The following is an 18,989-nucleotide window of genomic DNA, read 5'->3' as shown; positions in this document are numbered from 1 at the left end:
GGTTGGCCTCTGGACTACGTTTCCCAGAGTCCACAGCGGTTCACGTTACGTCTCTTGACGTCGTGGCGTGATCCTTAGCTCCGCAGGGATCCGGACGCGACCACGGGGAGGCAGAAGGTGAGGGGTCTGGGAGTCCGGGGCGGGGACGGGGCGTGTCCAGAGCTTCGGGTCTGTGCGTGCCGGCGGTAGCGGGCTGAGGATGCTCGATTGTGAATGAGTGTTTGTGGCTGTGTGACCAGGTGTGGTTGGGTGCCTGTGAGGGTGCGGTTGTGATCGCCTGTCTCCAGGGTATATGGTTGTGTTTGTGTAATCATGCGTGATACTGTGTTGGAGTGTGGGGTCCTTGTGACTGGGGGTGATACTGCTTGTGTCCCTGTTGTGTATGTGTGACCGTACGCCTTGTTCTCCGAGGTGTGAAAGGAGTTGTAAATGTGTGATGGGTGCGGGTATCTGTGTGGTTATGACTTCATGTCTCCAAGGTGGATGAGGTTTTGGTTGCGTGATAAGTTACTGGCGCAGGGGTCCCTGCCCCTCTCAGGATAGAAATCAAGAGAGTGGGCGAAACAGTTTTGCAGAGAAAGGTTTATAAAAGCGAAAGCTTGGTGCACCAAGGGGAGCACACTCCGAAAGAGAATGGATATGGCTCAAGGTTGTTCTCCCCAACTGCGGGTTCCTGCCACGTGACCAACCGGCCTGACCGCTGAGTACAACATTATGGACGTGTGTGGTGCTCTGTGCAATTGTCGTGTATCTATGTGTGGTCACACTGCGTGTGTATCCCTGTTGTGTCCCTTAGGATGTGCATGTGTGGGATGTCTTTGCCTGTGTGTGACTGTGTGTGTCTCCAGAGTGAATGTTCGATTGTGACTAGTTGATGTTGATTGGGTCAGAGTAGAGTGCCAGTGATTTTGTGTATCCCCTAACTGGGTATGTGATTGTGACTGTGTGGGAGATTTGTGGGTGTTGGTGTAGGGAGTCTGTGACTATATGAGTCATTTGGTGTGTCACGGTGGTGAGATTGTGTGTGATTGTTGGTGTAAGTATGAGGTTATGACTGTGTATAAGGGGGTGGAGGTGTCTGCAATTGTGTGGTTGTGTTTGTGTGACACTGACCGTTTGAGCAGCACCAGTGTGTGGGTGTGCGGTGCCTGAGTGCTCTGATCACTGCAGTCCTAACCTGTGAAGTTAGGACACACTGTGGTCCAGACAGTGATCACCTCAGTCTTAATCTGTAACACTAGGATTGGGCATGATGTCCAGTCTTCTCTGACCTCCTTACTCTGTGCGGGAGGGGAGAGAGAAGGCCCTTCAAAAATGCCCTGGTACCTCATAATTCCTTTTGCTTGACTCTTCTCCAAGAAAGATATTGAAGGGAGAAGGAAAGAATTGCCACTGAACATCGAAAGCCAAGTTCAAGGTGCATCAGATTTTCTTCTTTCCCTGAACCCTTCTTATTTTCCAAGATGTGCTTTTCTTTCCTTCTTCTGAAACTGCTTGCATAACAGAGCACCACCACCCCTCCCACTGCCAACCTGACCTGGTCTCCAGTATGTGTCATTAGAATAAATTATTGAGTGCCCTGGAGGTGAACTGAAAGGCCCATACCGTTCCCTGCTCCCTACACATCTAATGTACATTTTTTTTAATTTTTAACTTTTCATTTTGAATTAGTTTTAGACTTCAAACTGTTGCAAAAATAGAATTCCTATACATTCTTAACCCAGCTTCTCCATGTGAACCTCTTAAGTAATCACCGTGCATGATCAAAACCAGGAGATTAACATTGATACACTATTAATAACTAATCTACAAGCCTTACTCAAATTTTGTCAGTGTCACTTAGTGTCCTTTTTCCAGACAAGGATCCAATCCATGATCACACATTGCAGTTCGTTGGTAAATCTCCTTAGTCTTCTTAATCTGGCATAGTTCCTCAGTCTTTCCTTGTCTTTCATGACCTTGATGTTTTTGAAGACAAGTGGCCATTTATTTTGTAAATTCTGCAATGTAGAATGTTCCTTAATTTGAGGTTGTCTGATGCTATCTCACGATCACAGTCAGATTATGCACTTGAGGCAATAATACTCCAAAAGTGAAGTGTTCTCAGTGCATATAATATCAAAAGACCCAGTAAATCAAATTGTCTCATTATTAGTGGTGTAAAGTTAAATCACTTGTGTCTCCACTATTTTTCCCGTTATAATTAATACATCTTATGGAGAAATAGTTGTCTATATAAATGTCCTGTTTCTCATCCTACTTCCACCTACTAATCTTACTCCATTGATAATTCTTGTCTGAAAATATTATTACCAACTATTTGCCAAATACTGATTTTTTTTGTTTCCATCATTCCTTCTTTATTTTATTAAGTAGAATTTTACTGTTAGAGATGTTCCTTCTCCCCCATTTACTTTTTTACTAAATTATGTAAGTATAGACTGGATTTTTTTGTTGTTGTTCTATAGGTTATAATCCATTACTATCACTATTTTGTTGCTCAGATTGTCCCAAGTTTGGCCACTGGGAACCCCTTCAAGTTGACTCCTGTGTCCTTTCAATGTGTCCTCTTTATTTTTTTAGTACTTCCTTGTTTTCTTGCACAAGATATTTCAAGCTGATACTGTACTTTCCCAGCCCCAGTCCTGGAATCAGCAGATTTCCTAGGGAGCACTGGATTCTTTTATTAGAAAATGATATTTAGAAATCAAGTTTAGGTGTGCTCATTGCTACTGGGATGTATTGATTCTTGCCCCCCTCAGCTATGAAATATATGTATCTATGTACACACATCTGTATCTATCTGTAGGTATACCTGTGCAGATAATTCATGATTTAATGTTATGCCTCCAATTCCACTTCAACACCACAGGGGTTATTCTTGCCTCTTCCATTTTCTTTTTTGTAATTCCTTTCTCTGACAGTGAAAACTTGGCTCTCATTAACCAATATACTTATTTATTTGCTCAATCCTGAGTAGAAAGTAGTTTAAGAATTGCTAACCATATCCCCAGGCTCCTTACAGTTCTTTTCGTCTTTAGTCTTACAGTATATAGTAAAAATACACTGCTCCCTACATTCTTCTTTATGTAATATTACTCATTTATATTATAGATAGGTTCATTTGTTACTGTTTGTATTTCATTTTGGGTACACATATGCACACTTCCTGATTGATTTTAATGATTTTTTGTGTATGTGAAACATTAACATGGTTCTAAAAGTCAAAATTAGTCAAAAAGATCTACTCAGTCATTCCTCTGTCATTTCTTGTCTCCTAATCTCAATCCCCCATTCTTTCCATGCTGTTCTCAGTCACCCTTTATAGGTAACCAATCTCATTAGTTTGTTAGGGGGGTTTATGGGCATACTAATATAAAATTTACATTTTAACTGTTTTTAAGGTTACTACTCAGTGGCTTTAAGAACGTATACATTGTTGCACAGCCATCACCACCACGCATCTCCAGAGCTTTGTTCTCTTCCAAAACTGAAACTCTGTACCCGTTAAACAATAACTTCCTAGTCCCTCCTCCCTTCAATCCCTGGAAACCACCATTCTTCTTTTTATCTGTATAAATTCAACTATTCTAGGGACTGCGTATGAGTGGAATTATATAGTATTTTTTTGTGACTAAAATTTTGTGACTAGTTTATGTGACTAGTATAATATCTCAAGATTCATTCATGTTGTAGGATGTTTCAGAATCTCGTTAGTTTTTAAGTCTGAATAATGTTCCATTGTACATATAGCCCATATTTTGTTTATCCATTTACCTATCAGAGGACAGTTGGGTCGCTTCCATATTAGGACTCTTGTGAATAATACTGCTATGAACATAGGTTTACAAATACCTGTTCAAGTCCCTGTTTCACTTCTTTTGGGTATATACCCAGAAGTGGAATTGCTAGATCAGATGGTAATTCTGTTTAATTTTTTTTAGGAATAATCATACCATTTTCCACAGATGCTGTACCATTTTAGATTCCCACCAGCAGTGTACAAGGGTTCCAGATTCTCCACATTCTTGCCAACACCTATTTTCTGTTTTTTGTTTGTTTTGTTTTTTAAATAATAGCCACCCTAATGAGTGTGAAGTGGTATCATTGTGGTTTTGATTTGCATTCCCTAATGCTTAGTAATGTTGGGAATCTTTTCATGTGCTTATTGGCCATTTGTATATCTTTGGAGAAATGTCCTTTGCCTGTTTTTTTTCAATTTACAATGTTTTATTGTTGTAACATTGTTTTTTATTCTTTTTTGTTTTTTAAGCAATTGTGGTTTTTGCAATTCTTTTTAACATTTTAAACTGCAATTCCTTTTTTTTTAAATTTTTATTGGGGAATATTGGAGTACAGTGTGTTTTTCCAGGACCCATCAGCTCCATGTCAGGTGGTTGTTTTCAGTCTAGTTGTGAAGGACACAGCTCACTGCCCTATGTGGGGATGGATTGAACTGGTGACCTTGGTGTTATGAACACTGCGCTCTAACTACTGAGCAAACCAGACACGCCTGTAACATTGTTTGAACATCAAATACTTCACCAAAATACTGCCATTTATCTTAAGACAATTGTTTTTGTCATAACTAACAGTACTGGACTGATATTTACAGTTAATTTCTGACAACTTAAAACTTATTAACTGCTGTTTAATAGTCAAATACTTCATCATAGACCATAATTATTAAATTAAAAGAGCAAAGTTTCCCTCTCCCTGTCTTACCTGCAAAACAAACCAAAAAAAAATTAGTTTTCAGCTGGGAAGAGCACTGACTTTAAACAAAAACTCAATTTTTAATTAGTTTCATTAAACCCAGTATGCTCTGATGCAGAAGGAAACAAGATTTCACAGAGTAAATATGAAACTGAAAAGATGTTAAAATTCTCTAAAAAAGTCTGTTTTCGCCAACTTGCAAAAAAGAGAAAAAGTTTACTCCTTACCTTTTTTGCAGGACCTTGCCTGCTTCTTCCAGAACACACTGTGGAAGGGCCATGTGTGGTCTTATGAGGCACAAGTACTTCCGGTCATTTACTAGCTCTTATTCCTCAGCTGTTCTCCCTGTGACTGTTAGCAGCTTTCATTTTAGGACATCACAGTAGTAAGTTTTTTCTTTTGCCAGTTGAAAACTATGCAGATGTGTCTAAGCACAGCAAACACAGTCCTCACACATAGGGCTACGTGGGCATGCTTGGGCCCACACACACTTCCTAATACCTGGGAACATGCAGATAACACCATGGCCGCTGAGGTCAGCACGTGCACATCAAGGCAGATACTAAAGTCAGGTTGAGTTGGAACGAGGGAAAGGGTCATGGCCCTTTCACCAGTGAAGCAACTGAGAGAATGACTTAGAAGAGTCCAATTTGCCTGCAATTGCCGGAGATATTGTCCATCGCCGAAAGCAGCTTGAGGCTAATGCTTCTTCATTCATTCACCATCATAAGGGTCTGTGTACAAACACTCTCAAGGGCATGTCTTTCATAGAAAGAACATGTCATTTGTATCCAATGGCAATGGATTTTCAGCACAAACTGAATATTTTCATAACACGATAGGAGTCATAGTCATCTACTTTTCAGCAACAGGGACTCCTTTAAATAAGGAAAAAGACTCATGTTAATTAGCATATGTACCCACTGGATCAATTTGCAGCAAGGAAATGACAGTCTAGTGCTTATGGACACTGAGGCAGAGGGATCAGCTGCCCTCAATGCCGATCCTGGGTTCCCAGGTTAGACCTTCTAAGGAGGCCCATGTGTCCAGAGAGAAAGAAACTGTCTAGTCAAAAACTCTTTAAATGACAACCTAAAAAGGACTACAGGAGGGATATATTCAGATTTTCCATACTGCATATATGCAAAGAGGCCCAGCGAAGCTCAGATTAAAGCACATAAAGTTCATGTTCTCCTAAAGCAAATATGGTCGAGGACACACTGACAGCGTTTATGAGATAAAGTAAGTGCGTGGCCACTCTACTAGGAATTCAATCCACTAACTGGACAGTACTTCATATAAAGATAACCTAATTTCCCTAACCGATAGATAAACTCATTAAACAATTACTCTGACCTATTTAAGGAGGGAAGGTTTGCACTGGAGGAAGTGTGTGTGTTGTTCCCCCTCTGGGAACACACGCTTCCAGGTTCTGCCACTGAGAACCACGTTCAAGGCCTTCACCATTGTCTCCACATCCACCAGCACTAGGAAAAATGGCTGAGCGAAGTCAGGGAGTTTCAACACTCCGATCTAGGAAAATAACCACCTCGTTTCTCCATCTTTTACATCAGGATTATTTTGGGTGGAGCAAACTAACACAAAGAGAGCTCCCCAACACACGTACAGGGGAAAGCAGAGGTGGAAATGGAAACCATCCTGTGTGGGGTGATGCGTGTACCTGCAGCTCCCAGTCTGCCCTGTAACTTGGCTCACTGCTTTCTCACCAACAGAGGCCTGTGTTTGGTCACTTTTGATCCCCTGAAAGCCTCAGAAATGAAAGAGGAGTTACAGGCACCAGAGAGATGAAAAGGACTATACAAGAATACAGTGAAAGGCTATACACCACAAGTTTTTAGAAATATATAACCTTTCTAGACTGAATCACGAAGAACTGGAAAATCTAAATAGACTCAACAGTAAGAAAATTGAAACAGTCATCAAAAACCTCCCCAAAAGTAAAACTCCGGGACCAGATGACTTCACTAGTGAATTCTATCACTTTTTAAAATTTTTTAAAATTTATTAGGGTGACGTTAATAAGATTTATAAGTTTTAGATGTGCAATTCTACAATACATCATCTGTATGTATGTATGTATGTATGTGTTTGTGTATTCACCACCAAAATCAAGTCTTCTTCCTTCACCATATATTTGATCTCCTCTACCCTCTTCTACATCCCCCCACCCCTCTTACCCTCTGGTAACCACTATATTGTTGTCTGTGTCTAAGAGTTTTTTGTTTTCTTCTTGCTTTGTGTTTGATATCCTATCGTACATATGAGTGAAATCATGGTTCTTGACTTTTGCCATCTGACTTGTTTCACTTACCATGATAGTCTCAAGATCCATCCATGTTATCACAAATAGCAGTATTTCATCCTTTCTTATGGCTGAGTAATATTCTATTGTGTATATGTACCACATCTTCTTTATCCAGTCATCCATCGAAGGACACGTAAGTTGTTTCGATGTCTTAGCTACTGTGAATAATGCTACAATGAACATAGGGGTACATATATCTTTACGAATAGATGTTTTCAAAATTTTCAGACAGTTATCCAAAAGACAGGTTGCTGGTTTGTATGGTAATTCTATTCTGAATTCTTTGAGGAACCTCCATACTGTTTTCCACAGTGGCTGTACCAGTTCACATTTCCACCAGCAGGATACAAGGGTACCTTTTTCTCCACAACCTCTCCAACACTTGTCATTTTGTCTTATTGATAATAGCCATCCTAACATTGTGGTTTTGATTTGCATTTCCCTTATAAAGAAGTTGAGCATCCTTTCATATATCTGTTGGCCATTTTTATTTCTTCTTGGGAAAAGTGTGTGTTCAGGTCCTCTGCTCATTTTTGAATTGAATTATTTGCTTTTCGGTGTTGTTGAGTTCCATATATATTTTGGATGTTAGCTCCTTATTGGAGGAATCATTTGCAGATATTTTCTCCCATTGGGGTGGTTGCCTTTATTTTTGAAGTTTTATTTTGCTGTGCACAAGTTTTATAGTTTGATTCTTTTGCATGTGGCTTTCCAATTTTCCCAGCACCATTTAGAGACAAGGCTTTCTTTTGTTCATTGTATGTTTTTGGCTCCTTTGTCTAAAATTATTTGCCCATAAACGTTTGGGTTTATTTGTGGGCTCTCAATTTTTTTCCATTGGACTATGTATCTGTTTTTCTGCCAATACCATTCTGTTTTGATTATTGTAGCTTTGTAGTATAATTTGAAGTCAGGGAGTGTGATACCTCCCTCCTTGGTCTTTTTTCTCAGGATTGCTTTGGCTATTTGGGGTCTTTTGTGATTCCATACAAACGTGATTATTTTTTTTTTGTTCTATTACTTTGAAAAATGCCATTGGGATTTTTATGAGGATTGCACTAAATCTGTATACAGCTTTAGGTAATATGGCCATTTTAATTATGTTGATTCATTCAATCCATGAACACAGAATATTATATCTTTCCATTTCTTTGTGTCTTCTTCAGTTTGTTTTAAAAATGTCTTGTAGCTTTGCATGTATAGATCCTGATGTTCTTTATTTATTCCTAAGTGTTTTATTCTTTTTACTGAAATTGCAAATTGAATTATTTTTTAATTGCTTTTTCTGACATTTCATTGTTAGTACATAGGAATGCAATGGATTGTTGTACACTGATTTTGTATCCTACAACTCTACTGTGTTTGTTTATTGTTTCTAATAGTTTTCTGGTAAAGTCTTAAGGGTTTTCTATATAAAGGATCATGTCACACCTGCAAAAAGTGACAGTTTGACTTCTTCATTCTCAGTTTGGATGCCTTTTATTTCTTTCTCTTGCCTGATTGCTCTGGCTAGGACTTTCAGTACTATGTTGAATAGCAGTGATGAGAATGGGCATCTTTGTCTTGTTCCTGATCTTAAAGGAAAAGTTTTCAGTTTCTCACCATTGAGTATGATATTCGCTGAGGGTTTGTTGAAGCATTTTCCTTCTGTGCCCATTTTATTGAGTGTTTTAATCATAAATAAATGTTATATCTTGTCAACTGCTTTTTCTGCATCTTGTGATACGATCGTATGATTTTTATCCTTTATTTTTGTTGATGTGCTGTGTCACATTGATTTGCATATATTGAACCATCCTTGTGACCCTGGTATGAACCCCACTTGATCGTGATGTAGTCTTTTTAATGTGTTGTTATATTCAATTTGCTAGTATTTTGTTTAGGATTTTCGCATGTGTATTCATCAGAGATATTGGTCTGTAATTTTCTTTTATTACATTGTCCTTGCCAGGTTTTGGTATCAGGGTAATGTTGGCCTGTTAAAATGAGTTAGGAAGTATTGCCTGTTCTTCAATTTTTTTTGGAAGAATTTAAGAAGGCTAGATATTAAATGTTCTTTCCGTGTTTGGTAGAATTCATTAGTGAAGCCATCTGGTCCTGGAGTTTTACTTTTGGGGAGGTTTTTGATGACTTTCAATTTCCTACTGTTGATCAGTCTATTTAGATTTTTCATGATTTAGTCTAGGAAGGTTATATATTAATATTTCTGAAAACTTGTTCATTTCTTGTAAGTGATCAAATTTGGTGTATAGCCTTTCATAGTATTCTTGTATAGTCCTTTGTATCTCTGCAGTGCCCGTTGTAACTTCTCTTTCATTTCTGATTTTAAGTCTTTTCTCTCTTTTTTTTAGTGAGTCTAGCCAGAGGTTTGTCAACTTTATTAATCTTTTCAAAGAACCAGTTTTTTGTTGCATTAATTCTTTTCTATTGTCTCTTTGTTCTCTATTTCGTTTAATTCTACTCTAATTTTTATTATTTCCTTTTACTGACTTGGGCCTCATCTGTTCCTCTTTTTCTAGTTCTTTAAGGTTCAACGTTAGGTTGTTTATTTGAGATTTTTTCTTGTTTCTTGAAGTAAGCCTGTAATTATATAAACTTCCTGCTTATTACCCCTTTTGCCATATCCCCCAAATTTTGATATGTCCATTCTCATTTGTTTCTATGTATATTTTGATCCTTCTTTTACTTCGTCTTTGACCCAGTCATTGTTTAGAAGCAAATTGTTTAATCTCGACATATTTGTAGGTTTTGTCACTCTTTTTTGCTGTTGATTTTCAATTTCAAAACATTGTGGTCAGAGAATATGCTTGGTATGATTTCAGTTTTCTAAAATTTGATGAGGCTAGTTTTGTGCCCCAACATATGAGAATGTTCCATGTGCACTACAGAATAATACATATTCTTGTGTTCAGGAATGAAAAGCTGTAAATATCGATTATGTCCATTCGGTCTAATGTGTCATTTAAGGCTGATATTTCCTTATTGATTTTCTGTTTGGATGATGTATCCATTAATGTCAATGGGGCATTTAGGTCCCCCACTATAATTGTGTTTTTGTTAGGTTCTCCCTTTAGTTCTGTTAGTAGTTGCTTTATATCTTGTGGTGCTCCCAAGTTGGGTACATATATATTAATAAGTGTTATGTCCTCTTGATGTATTGCCCCCGGTATCATAAAATGTCCATCTTTGTCTCTTGTTACCTTTTTTATCTTGAAATCTATTTTGTCTGATATAAGTACGACTACACCCACTTTTCTCTGGATGCCATTTACTTGAAGTATCATTTTCCTCCCCTTTACTTTGAGTCTGCATTTGTCTTTGTAGCTGAGATGTGTCTCCTGCAGGCGGCATATACTTGGCTTTTGTTTTTTGATCCAACCCACTAGTCTGTACCTTTTAATTGGTGAGCTCAATCCATTTATCTTTAGGTTGATTATTGATATATTAGTTTCTATAGCCATTTTATCTTATTTTATTTCTGGTAGTTCTGTGTCTCTATTGTTTCTTTTCTCTTGTATTTCTGTTATTTTAGTTTGATGGTATTCTATTATGATTTTGTCCTCTGTTTCCTTTTTTTCTTTTTTGATTACATGTCTCAGTTCTAGATTTTTTTGTCATTACCAATAGGTTTATGGAAAAGAAAGTTGCATATGTACAGTAGACCATTTTATCCTTATTGTATCTTACCTCCATTCCCCTGTGCAAGTTCAGTTCTTTAACTCCTCCCCTTGTATGTTTTTGTTGTCACAAATTATGCCTTCTTATGCTGTGAGTTCATTTCCAACTTGCAGTAACTATTGTCTTTTTGTTTTTAAACCCTCCTTTAAGTGTTTAATACCTTATTCTGGACAAGGTTCGCAATTTTCTGCTTCTGTCTGTTAGTCATCTTACTTATAGTTTTGTATCCTTTTGTCTTTTTGTTTCAGGTAGAAGAACACTCTTCAGTATTTCCTGTAATGCAGGTCTTATGGTGGTAATTTCCCTCAGCTTCTCTGTATGTCTGGAATAGCCTTTATTTCTCTTCTATATATAAAGGATAATCTTGCCGAATAAATTATTCTTGGATGCTGATTTCTCTCTTTAAATAATTTTAAATATTTGATTCCACTCCCTCCTAGCTTATAGGGTTTCTGATGAAAAACCTGATGATAATCTAATGGGATTTCCATTGTAAACTACCATCTTCTTTTCCTGGCTGCCTTAAGAATTCTTTCTTTGTCATTAATTTTTTGACAGTTTTAATATATTGTGCCTCGGAGGAGGCCTTTTTGGATTGAGATAATTAGGTTTTCTGTTAGCTTCTTGGATTCAAGGATCCATTTCTTTCCATAGGTTTGGGGAGGTCTCATCAATTGTTTGAATAGGCTCTCCCTCTCTTCTCCTTTTGATATACCCATCATTATTCTCATATTGCTCTTTCTGATGGAGTCAGATAGTTTTTGTAGAGTTCCTTCTTTTTTTGTTGTTTTTTTACTCTCAAATCTCTCGCGTCTTCCATCTTAGTCATTTCTAGAGTCCATCTTTATCACTAATTCTCTCCTCCATCTGGTCTTTTATATTTTCTAAGCTCACTAGTTCATTCTTCATCTCTTTTATTGATTTTCTTCAACTCCAGAATTTCTGTTTGATTCTTTTTTATCATTTCAATCTTTTTGATAAAGTACTCCTTTTGTTCAGTTTTATTTCTGAGTTCATTAAACTGCCTTTCTGAGTTTTATTGTATCTTGTTGAGTTTTTTTCAGAAGTGCAATCTTGAATTCTGTCATTTAAACCATATTATATATTTCCACATCTTTAAGTTTATTTTCTGGATATTTTTTATTTTCTTTCTCAGTTACCTTGTTACCTTGATTATTATTCCTGCTACTTGATGGGTTATTTCTCTACCTAGGAATTTATGGGAATGGAATCTGCTTTTTAATAAAGTATTTGACACTTCACTCTTTTAGGTTGATAATCATAGAGGTCTTTCTTTGGTTTCCCAATAGGTGGTGCTGAAGCACAAATTTTTGTTTTCTCTTACTTTCACTGCTGGGGCTTCTGGTATCTATGTGGGACGGTGTCACCTGGGCTGTGGAAAATGCCCCATATTCTCTGGGAAGGAGAATATGGGAAAATGCCCCATATTCTCTGTGACCAGGTCGCCTCAGTCTTAAGGTTCCACCCTGGTGGGGAAATGTGGTGGGCAGTGGGGCTCTGGGCCTGTGAGATCCCAGCACTGCCTCCTGCAGTTAGATGCTGCCAGCAGTGCTGTACTATCTGAAGTGTCTCAGGTGCCTCCATCCAGGCTCTGCTGCAATGGGTGGGAGCGGGGTAGGTAGGGAAAGGCTAGTTCCTGCATTTATGGCTTTGTTCTCCTCCTTGTAATGGCAGTTTCCAGACCTCAGCTGCCACATCTCTGTTTCCTCCCCTGTCACTGGGTTTAGCCTCACTGTGCACCTGCCACCCAGGGAGAAATGTTTCTGCCCCTCAAGACCTCACCGCTGCCAAGAGTGTCCTGTAACCTGACACTTTTATAGCTACAGAGTCTGCTGGGGCCCGATTCTCTGGGAGGGTGAGGGGAGGCGGCTATAGTCTGGGGCTTTGTTTTCTGCCTGGTAATGACGTCTGCTAGACCACAGCTGCCAGGCTTTGTGTTCGTCTCTTCCCCTGTCACGGGGTTCAGCTGCAGTATATGGGTGGCGACTCCTCAGGCAGGAATGTTGATTTTATTCCTCTGCTCCTTAGGACTGCAGAATTTCCCTTAGGGCTGCAGAATGTGTACAATGTAACCTGACTCCTCTCCTGCTCCTGAGTCTTCTGGTGCCACAGTGAGCTCCTGGGAAGTATCTGTGGCACCCACCTCTGTCCTTCCCTGCTTCCCTCCTCCCCTGTTTGTTCAGATACACCCACATTTAGATGTTTCAAGCTGGGATCTCTCAGATGTGCTTGTGTGTTTAGCAGGGAATCCTTTGTTGAATTACAGATGTCCAACTTGTAACTTCAAGGAGAGAGATCTGGAGAACCTTTTACACAGCCATTCTGCTGATGTTACTCCAGTATCACTTTTATATAAATTCTGTAACCTAAAAAAATAATAATAATCTGTAACCTGCGTGCCTCATTTAATAATGCATTGACTATGGTACTGTTACATTTTAAAATCACTGTATAATATTTCATTATTGAGACATACCTTAATATATTCATTTTACCACCTACAAAGAGTATTTATAATTTCTATATTTTAATTGTGAAATAGTCCCAAAAGTGCATACAATCTCATGTATTTTTATAATGAATTCCCTGGTGTCAGGTAGTAGACATTTATTAAGAATTTGAAAATACGCCAAATAATCTAGACAAAATACTTTTAAAAAGTTACCGTCTCTATTTTTAAATTGCAATTAACGTGATGGGGGAGATAAAACTTGTATACAAGTGTCTGAAGTAAAGGGCACTAATTTAGCCTGATTAGTATCTTATGAAAATTCATAAGAAGGAGATATTTTATGGCCAGAGTAACCATTGTGATATCATATCTAAGTCAAACTGATTTCGTAAGAACTTTGTGGAGGTACATTCATTTCCTTGAGTTACATATATTCCCTGAAGTTTTCATTCTAATTATCAGAAATCCAAAGTATGACCAATGGAGCAAGATGATTCTATAGCTGTTTGGATAACATTGGGGCAAATAGGGCAGGTGCAGAAACATAATAAAGCCATCTGGCAAGAAGAACTGAAAGGAAGCATCACTTATACACAGGACATAGCCACGTGACTTTTAGAGCTTTTCCAGGCAGGACTCCAGTACACGAGTATAGTTAAATCAAATCAAGAAGTCTGCAGCTACTGGGAACTGATGAAGCAAAAACGACAAAAGCCATCTGTAGAAATACAACTGTTTTTAGACTATGCTGAGCTATTATTTCATGTTCAAAGAAAGATTGTTTAAAAAAAAGAAAGGCATTTTCTTTTTCATCTGCTGGGAGCAGCTTACATTTACAGAATTTAAAAATACACATTTAAAAATGAATGTGTGATTATTGAAAAAAATAGACTTAAAACTAAGAAAATTGAAGATCACAATCCAGAGATAACCAAAGTAATCTTTAAGAATAAAACTTCCCACACATTTTCTGTCTGATTTGTCTATCTGTATTGTCTATGTTGATAAGTACGTGTATTTTATAAACAGGACCACTTGATGTCAAGCTGCTTTGTAATCTGCTTTTTCCTCACTAATCATATCTTGAACATTTTTTGTTATTGACTATTACATTATTACTAAATTCATGAGTACTCAGAATTAATGTTTTATAGAAATCTTTCATGTATTTAACCTGCTATTGTCTGACCCAGAATACTGAACATTGCCTGAGAATGTACGTATTTCTCAATAGATTGATTTCGGTTGATGTTTATACTGGAAAAATTTGTTTACATCCATAAAATTCAATACAACATCTTAAAATATGACATAGGAAAAATTTCAAATTACACCAGAAATACAGTTAGTGAAAACCTCAGTCATGGAAATACTTTGATAAGCGTATAGATGGGCATATCAACGAAAAGGATGTGCAGATATTCATGACACTAAGAGAGACCATGTTACTGCACACAAGCAAGTAGTTTTTAATAACTGTAACAACTGGTGATCAAGAAGTGATGTTTTAAGAACTTTTCATCCTAATATAATAGTTTATTACTTGTATGTAGGTGTTTTGTTGTGTTTAATTGTTTTAGGAAATTATTTAGGGGGTTTTGTGTTACAACATGATGCATTATACTTTTCACATTTTAAATATTAGGAAAAAGGCTCCTGGGTAGAGTTTTTACTCAGAAAGATTGCTTTTTCAGAAATAGATTACTAGTGGTAAAGTGGAGATACCTATATAATGTCTAGTTCTCATGACCTGGCAACTTAGCCCAGGCCCTGTGTGATGTGGGACCCATGGCCTCTAAAGAATAAGAATGTCTGTCAATTTGGAGATAGGGAAACTCCAGGGTTATAGGAGTTTTGAGCTTTACTGGGTGGTGTATAGATGGCTGGACTTTGCTTGGAAAGATTTGAAGTAACTCTTGCTGTTAGAGATCTAGAGGAGCGTGGTTTTGCTAGGTCAAGATCAGCTTGTGTAACTCATAATCTGCCTTTTTGGGGACTTTTGTTTCATATTGTGGGTTTGTGAAAAATCCCTTTGAGACATGTAGAGTTAGAAACGGACAGCTCTGCTCTGTTATTTCTTAAGCTTCCTCTTTTTTTTTTAAATTGCTTTTTCTTGTATTGACCAAGGCCTGCCTTGAGTCTGAAGTTTTATACGGTCACAGTTCTGTATATAACTGAATTCGTCTATTAGTTAGGACAGGCTGTTATGCTATGGTAGCAAACAACCCCCAAATCTCAGTGGCTTACAAAATAATGTTTTATTTCTTGCTCATGCTACCTGCCCAGTGTGGGCCAACATAGACAGGGTCCCAGACCAAAGTAGACTCCACCAGCCTGTTGCTGTACCTCCTGAAATGCTCACCTCCTTGGCCGCCACATCAGAGAACAGAAAGATTCGGGAGTTGTGCAGTCTTTCCAGTGCCTCAGACTGAAATGACATACATCGCTGCAGCTCACATGCCATTGACCAAAACCAGTTTATGGCCCTGCCTAACTGCAAACGTTGAAAAATGTCACCTTCTGTGTGCCCAAAAGGAGAGGAAAAGTAGATAACTGGAAAATTGGAAAATGGTGAAACATTAGTAATAAAATTAGTAATGTCTACTACACTGGTTAAGAGCCATTTCTTTTTCTATATGTAGGAGGTTGCTTCTGTAAAGTAGGAGTGATTTCTTTTTGGAGCAAAGAGGACATCCTGGAATGTGGAGAGAGGGTTGACAAGAGGCCTGTCCACAGGTGAGTGAGGGGACTAAGGAAACAGGAAGTCTTTCGTATGAAAGCTCACCTCCTCCGTGGGAAGTCAGGACCTTTTAAGTTATTATTCGAGAATATGTCCCTCAAAGGCTCTTGGACTGTGGAGAAAATCAAGCTCCTTCAGCACACAAGTTCCCAAAGTCAGCTACTTCACTGTCACACATGAATCCTTCCATCATATTTCCTTTTATAATGTACCCCCATCGAGGAGGTAGGAATTAATTCTTTATGATTATAAAACATATGCTTAAGGGAAAACTTGAAAATACAGACAAAAGAAAAACAGATCCCTCATAATTATACACCTAGAGATAACGCTGTGAAAATTTAAGTAAAAAATTCACTTCCTCAGTCATACTAGCCACTTTGCAAATGCTTGGTAGCCACGTGCGGCTAATGGCTGCATTATTGACAGTACAGATTTCCATCATCACAGATAGTTTGTTGCACAGCATTGGTCTAGACCTTTCGCCAAACTGTACAAGTCATTCCAAATTATTCTCTGTTCTCCAAACATACCATATGTTATATTTTTGGTCCACTGTTTTGCCACTGCTTTTCACTCTGCTCAGAATGCTCTTCTGTCCCTTGTGTGTCTATTCGAATTCTCTGATTTTTAGATCCCAAATCATGTTCTGTAACTTATAGGAAATTTTCCTTGACACCACCCCCATTGATTAAATTAGTCTTCCTTCTGACACTCCTACCATGGAAGCTTCTTGTACCTTTAATTAGAACCAGCCTTACTACCCTCCTTAAAACCCCTGAGTTCTCATTACCTCGGGGTACAGGCCATTCTCCACAGAATTCTAACCTCAGCAACAGCCAGCAAGGGAGGAAGTGGTGTTCTGCAGGAAAGCAATAGGGAGGGTTTAAATGGAAAGTAAGGAGTGCTGGGCCAACAGGCTGCTACAGATAGAGTTCCCACTCAGGTCAGTATTGTGGCTGTGTAGGTATGCTCGTAAGATGCTTGCATTACTGTGGTTTTCTTACTGCAGTCTGGCAAGTTGAGCTGCGGCTGGAGGCCTTGACAAAGCCTCTGGTATGAGTGGCATGGCCCCCTTTTGGACTTAGAAGGAGAAAGTAGAGACAGGGAGGTACCCAAAAGGTTTTGCCTGTTGAACCCAGAGAAGCTAGAAGACTGTTTAAGAGAGTCTTTTTCAGAAGGTTTGGCCTGCACAGGTTTGCTGTGCTCCTACCTTGCAGGCACTGTCCTCATGCTTACAGGATAAAGGGGTGAGTCTGAGTTATGACCTTCCCTGCTGCGACTGCAAAGGAAGAGCTGCTTGGAACAGGTGGGAGCTGTCTACGCCCCATTTAGGGCATAGATTAGCAGCAACAAAATGAGGGACTGTCCAGGCCAGAATCCCTCCTGCTGAGGTACATGGGTTCTGGGTCAGTACTGGAACACGTGCCTTGAATCCTTTTGGTTTCCCTGGGGTTTAAGGAGGGTCTGGGTTTTGTGAACTCTGTAGTTCTTAGCATTAGGGTTGTATGGTGGGACAAGGGAAGGCAGGGAAGCAGAGGAGGGACGCTGGAATTACATACAGTCAGTCGTTTTCAGCTTGTCTGTTTAGGAGTGCTGAGGCGAGCTCAGTTTATGAGAGATTTGTCCCTTCTCCCCCGACTCTGCTTTTTCAGGACTCTGTACCTGTCCAAGAGAAGAACCTAGAGAAATCTGAGCAGGTCAGGGAGTTCTAAAAGCCATGGCCCAGGTAAGTTGAAATTTCCTCTGTCCTTGAAATAACCTGTTTTCCCTCCAGATCAAATGAACATTCGTGCTCTTTATCCTGAAACTTCCCTATCCCGCTGAGCCCCATGCAGTAACCTGCTCCTCCATAGTTCCTCCATTCCAGGACATGCGGGAGGTTGCCCCACCCCTCTTCGTGGCCCTCTCTGCAATAGTGTTCACATACAGGCACAGTGCTTCTACCAGAGCACCAAGGGAGCAAAAATAGATTCCCTTAAGAGCCTTCCTCATCAGAACCATGGTTGAATGGGTCCAAAGATAAGATAACTTTGATCTTTTCCATTAACCTAGGTGGTTTCCTTTTTTCTTCTATTTTTTGTCACCTCCTCTTTAAAAAATCATAAAACATTTCACACTATCAGAAGTTCTTCGGTGTGGACCTTGAGGGTATTATGCTAAGTGAAATAAGTCAGACAGAAAAGACAAATACCATATGATCTCCCTTATATATGGAATCTAAAGAATAAGATAAAGAAACAAACAAAACAGAAATAGACTCAGAGAGAGAACAAACTGATGGTTGCCAGATGGGAGAGGGTTTGGGGGGCTGGGTAAAAAAGGTAAAGGGATTAAGAAGTACAAACTGGTAGTTACAAAGCAGTCAAAGGGATATAAGTACAGCATAGGGAATATAGTCAATAATATTTTAATAACTAAAATATTAGTTACACTGCCAGGTGGGAACTAGACTAATTGGAGGGAATCACTACATTAATTATATAAATGTCTAACCACTATACTGTACACCCTAAACTAATATAAAACAATATTGAATGTCAACTGTAATTGAAAAATTAATGTAAAAAATGTTCTTTAGTCTTGCAAGGGAATTTATGAGAGATGAATATAAAATGGTCCATTTTGAAGTTGAACAATATGTGTTGGTTGTGGGCCACATTTATGTGACTGAGGTAGGTATACCTTCCATCAACTTTCTAATTTTAGAAACAAGGAAAAGCAGACAGTGAAGGATGACAGATATTATCAAGTATACAATAAACTGAAGATTTTATAAGTCTTGTTTAAGCGAAATGCCCCAAAAATAATGGAATAATTTTATTTTATAGGACATAAAGCACAATGTTATATAACAAATAAAAAACCCTTGTGTTTATTATAAAATTTGCTATAACAAAAAATATGCTCATGATGACAAACAAAGAGAAGCAGTGGGGATCCTGTTGTCACTTTTAGCAGTATAGTTCTTTGTTGTATGGGTGCTTAGGTACATAGCCCGTTCAGGACACCTAACATTCCTGATGCCAGCTCTAATGTCAGTAGCACACTGTCCC

At 38.6% G+C, this 18,989-nt stretch overlaps 1 protein-coding gene across 2 annotated transcripts in view; it reads left to right on the top strand.

Moving 5' to 3' along the window:
- Nucleotides 1-51: 51 nt before the first annotated feature.
- The window catches only part of ZNF565 (zinc finger protein 565), a 33,229-nt gene continuing 14,291 nt past the window's right edge, over nt 52-18,989 (top strand). The window contains exons 1-3 of one of the 2 annotated variants that reach the window (XM_081032543.1): nt 52-117; nt 15,836-15,929; nt 17,589-17,662. In XM_081032543.1, coding sequence (XP_080888669.1) covers nt 17,654-17,662 — 9 coding nt within the window. In that variant the 5' untranslated portion in view covers nt 52-117; nt 15,836-15,929; nt 17,589-17,653. Of the gene's footprint in view, nt 118-184; nt 1,418-15,835; nt 15,930-17,588; nt 17,663-18,989 lie in introns of those variants that run through there. The other variant, XM_081032544.1, reaches the window with a different exon arrangement.

The sequence above is a fragment of the Rhinolophus hipposideros genome (assembly GCF_964194185.1).
Source record: "Rhinolophus hipposideros genome assembly, chromosome: 21".
In the NCBI taxonomy this organism is placed as follows: domain Eukaryota; kingdom Metazoa; phylum Chordata; class Mammalia; order Chiroptera; family Rhinolophidae; genus Rhinolophus; species Rhinolophus hipposideros.
This window is presented reverse-complemented; position numbering and strand designations above follow the sequence as displayed.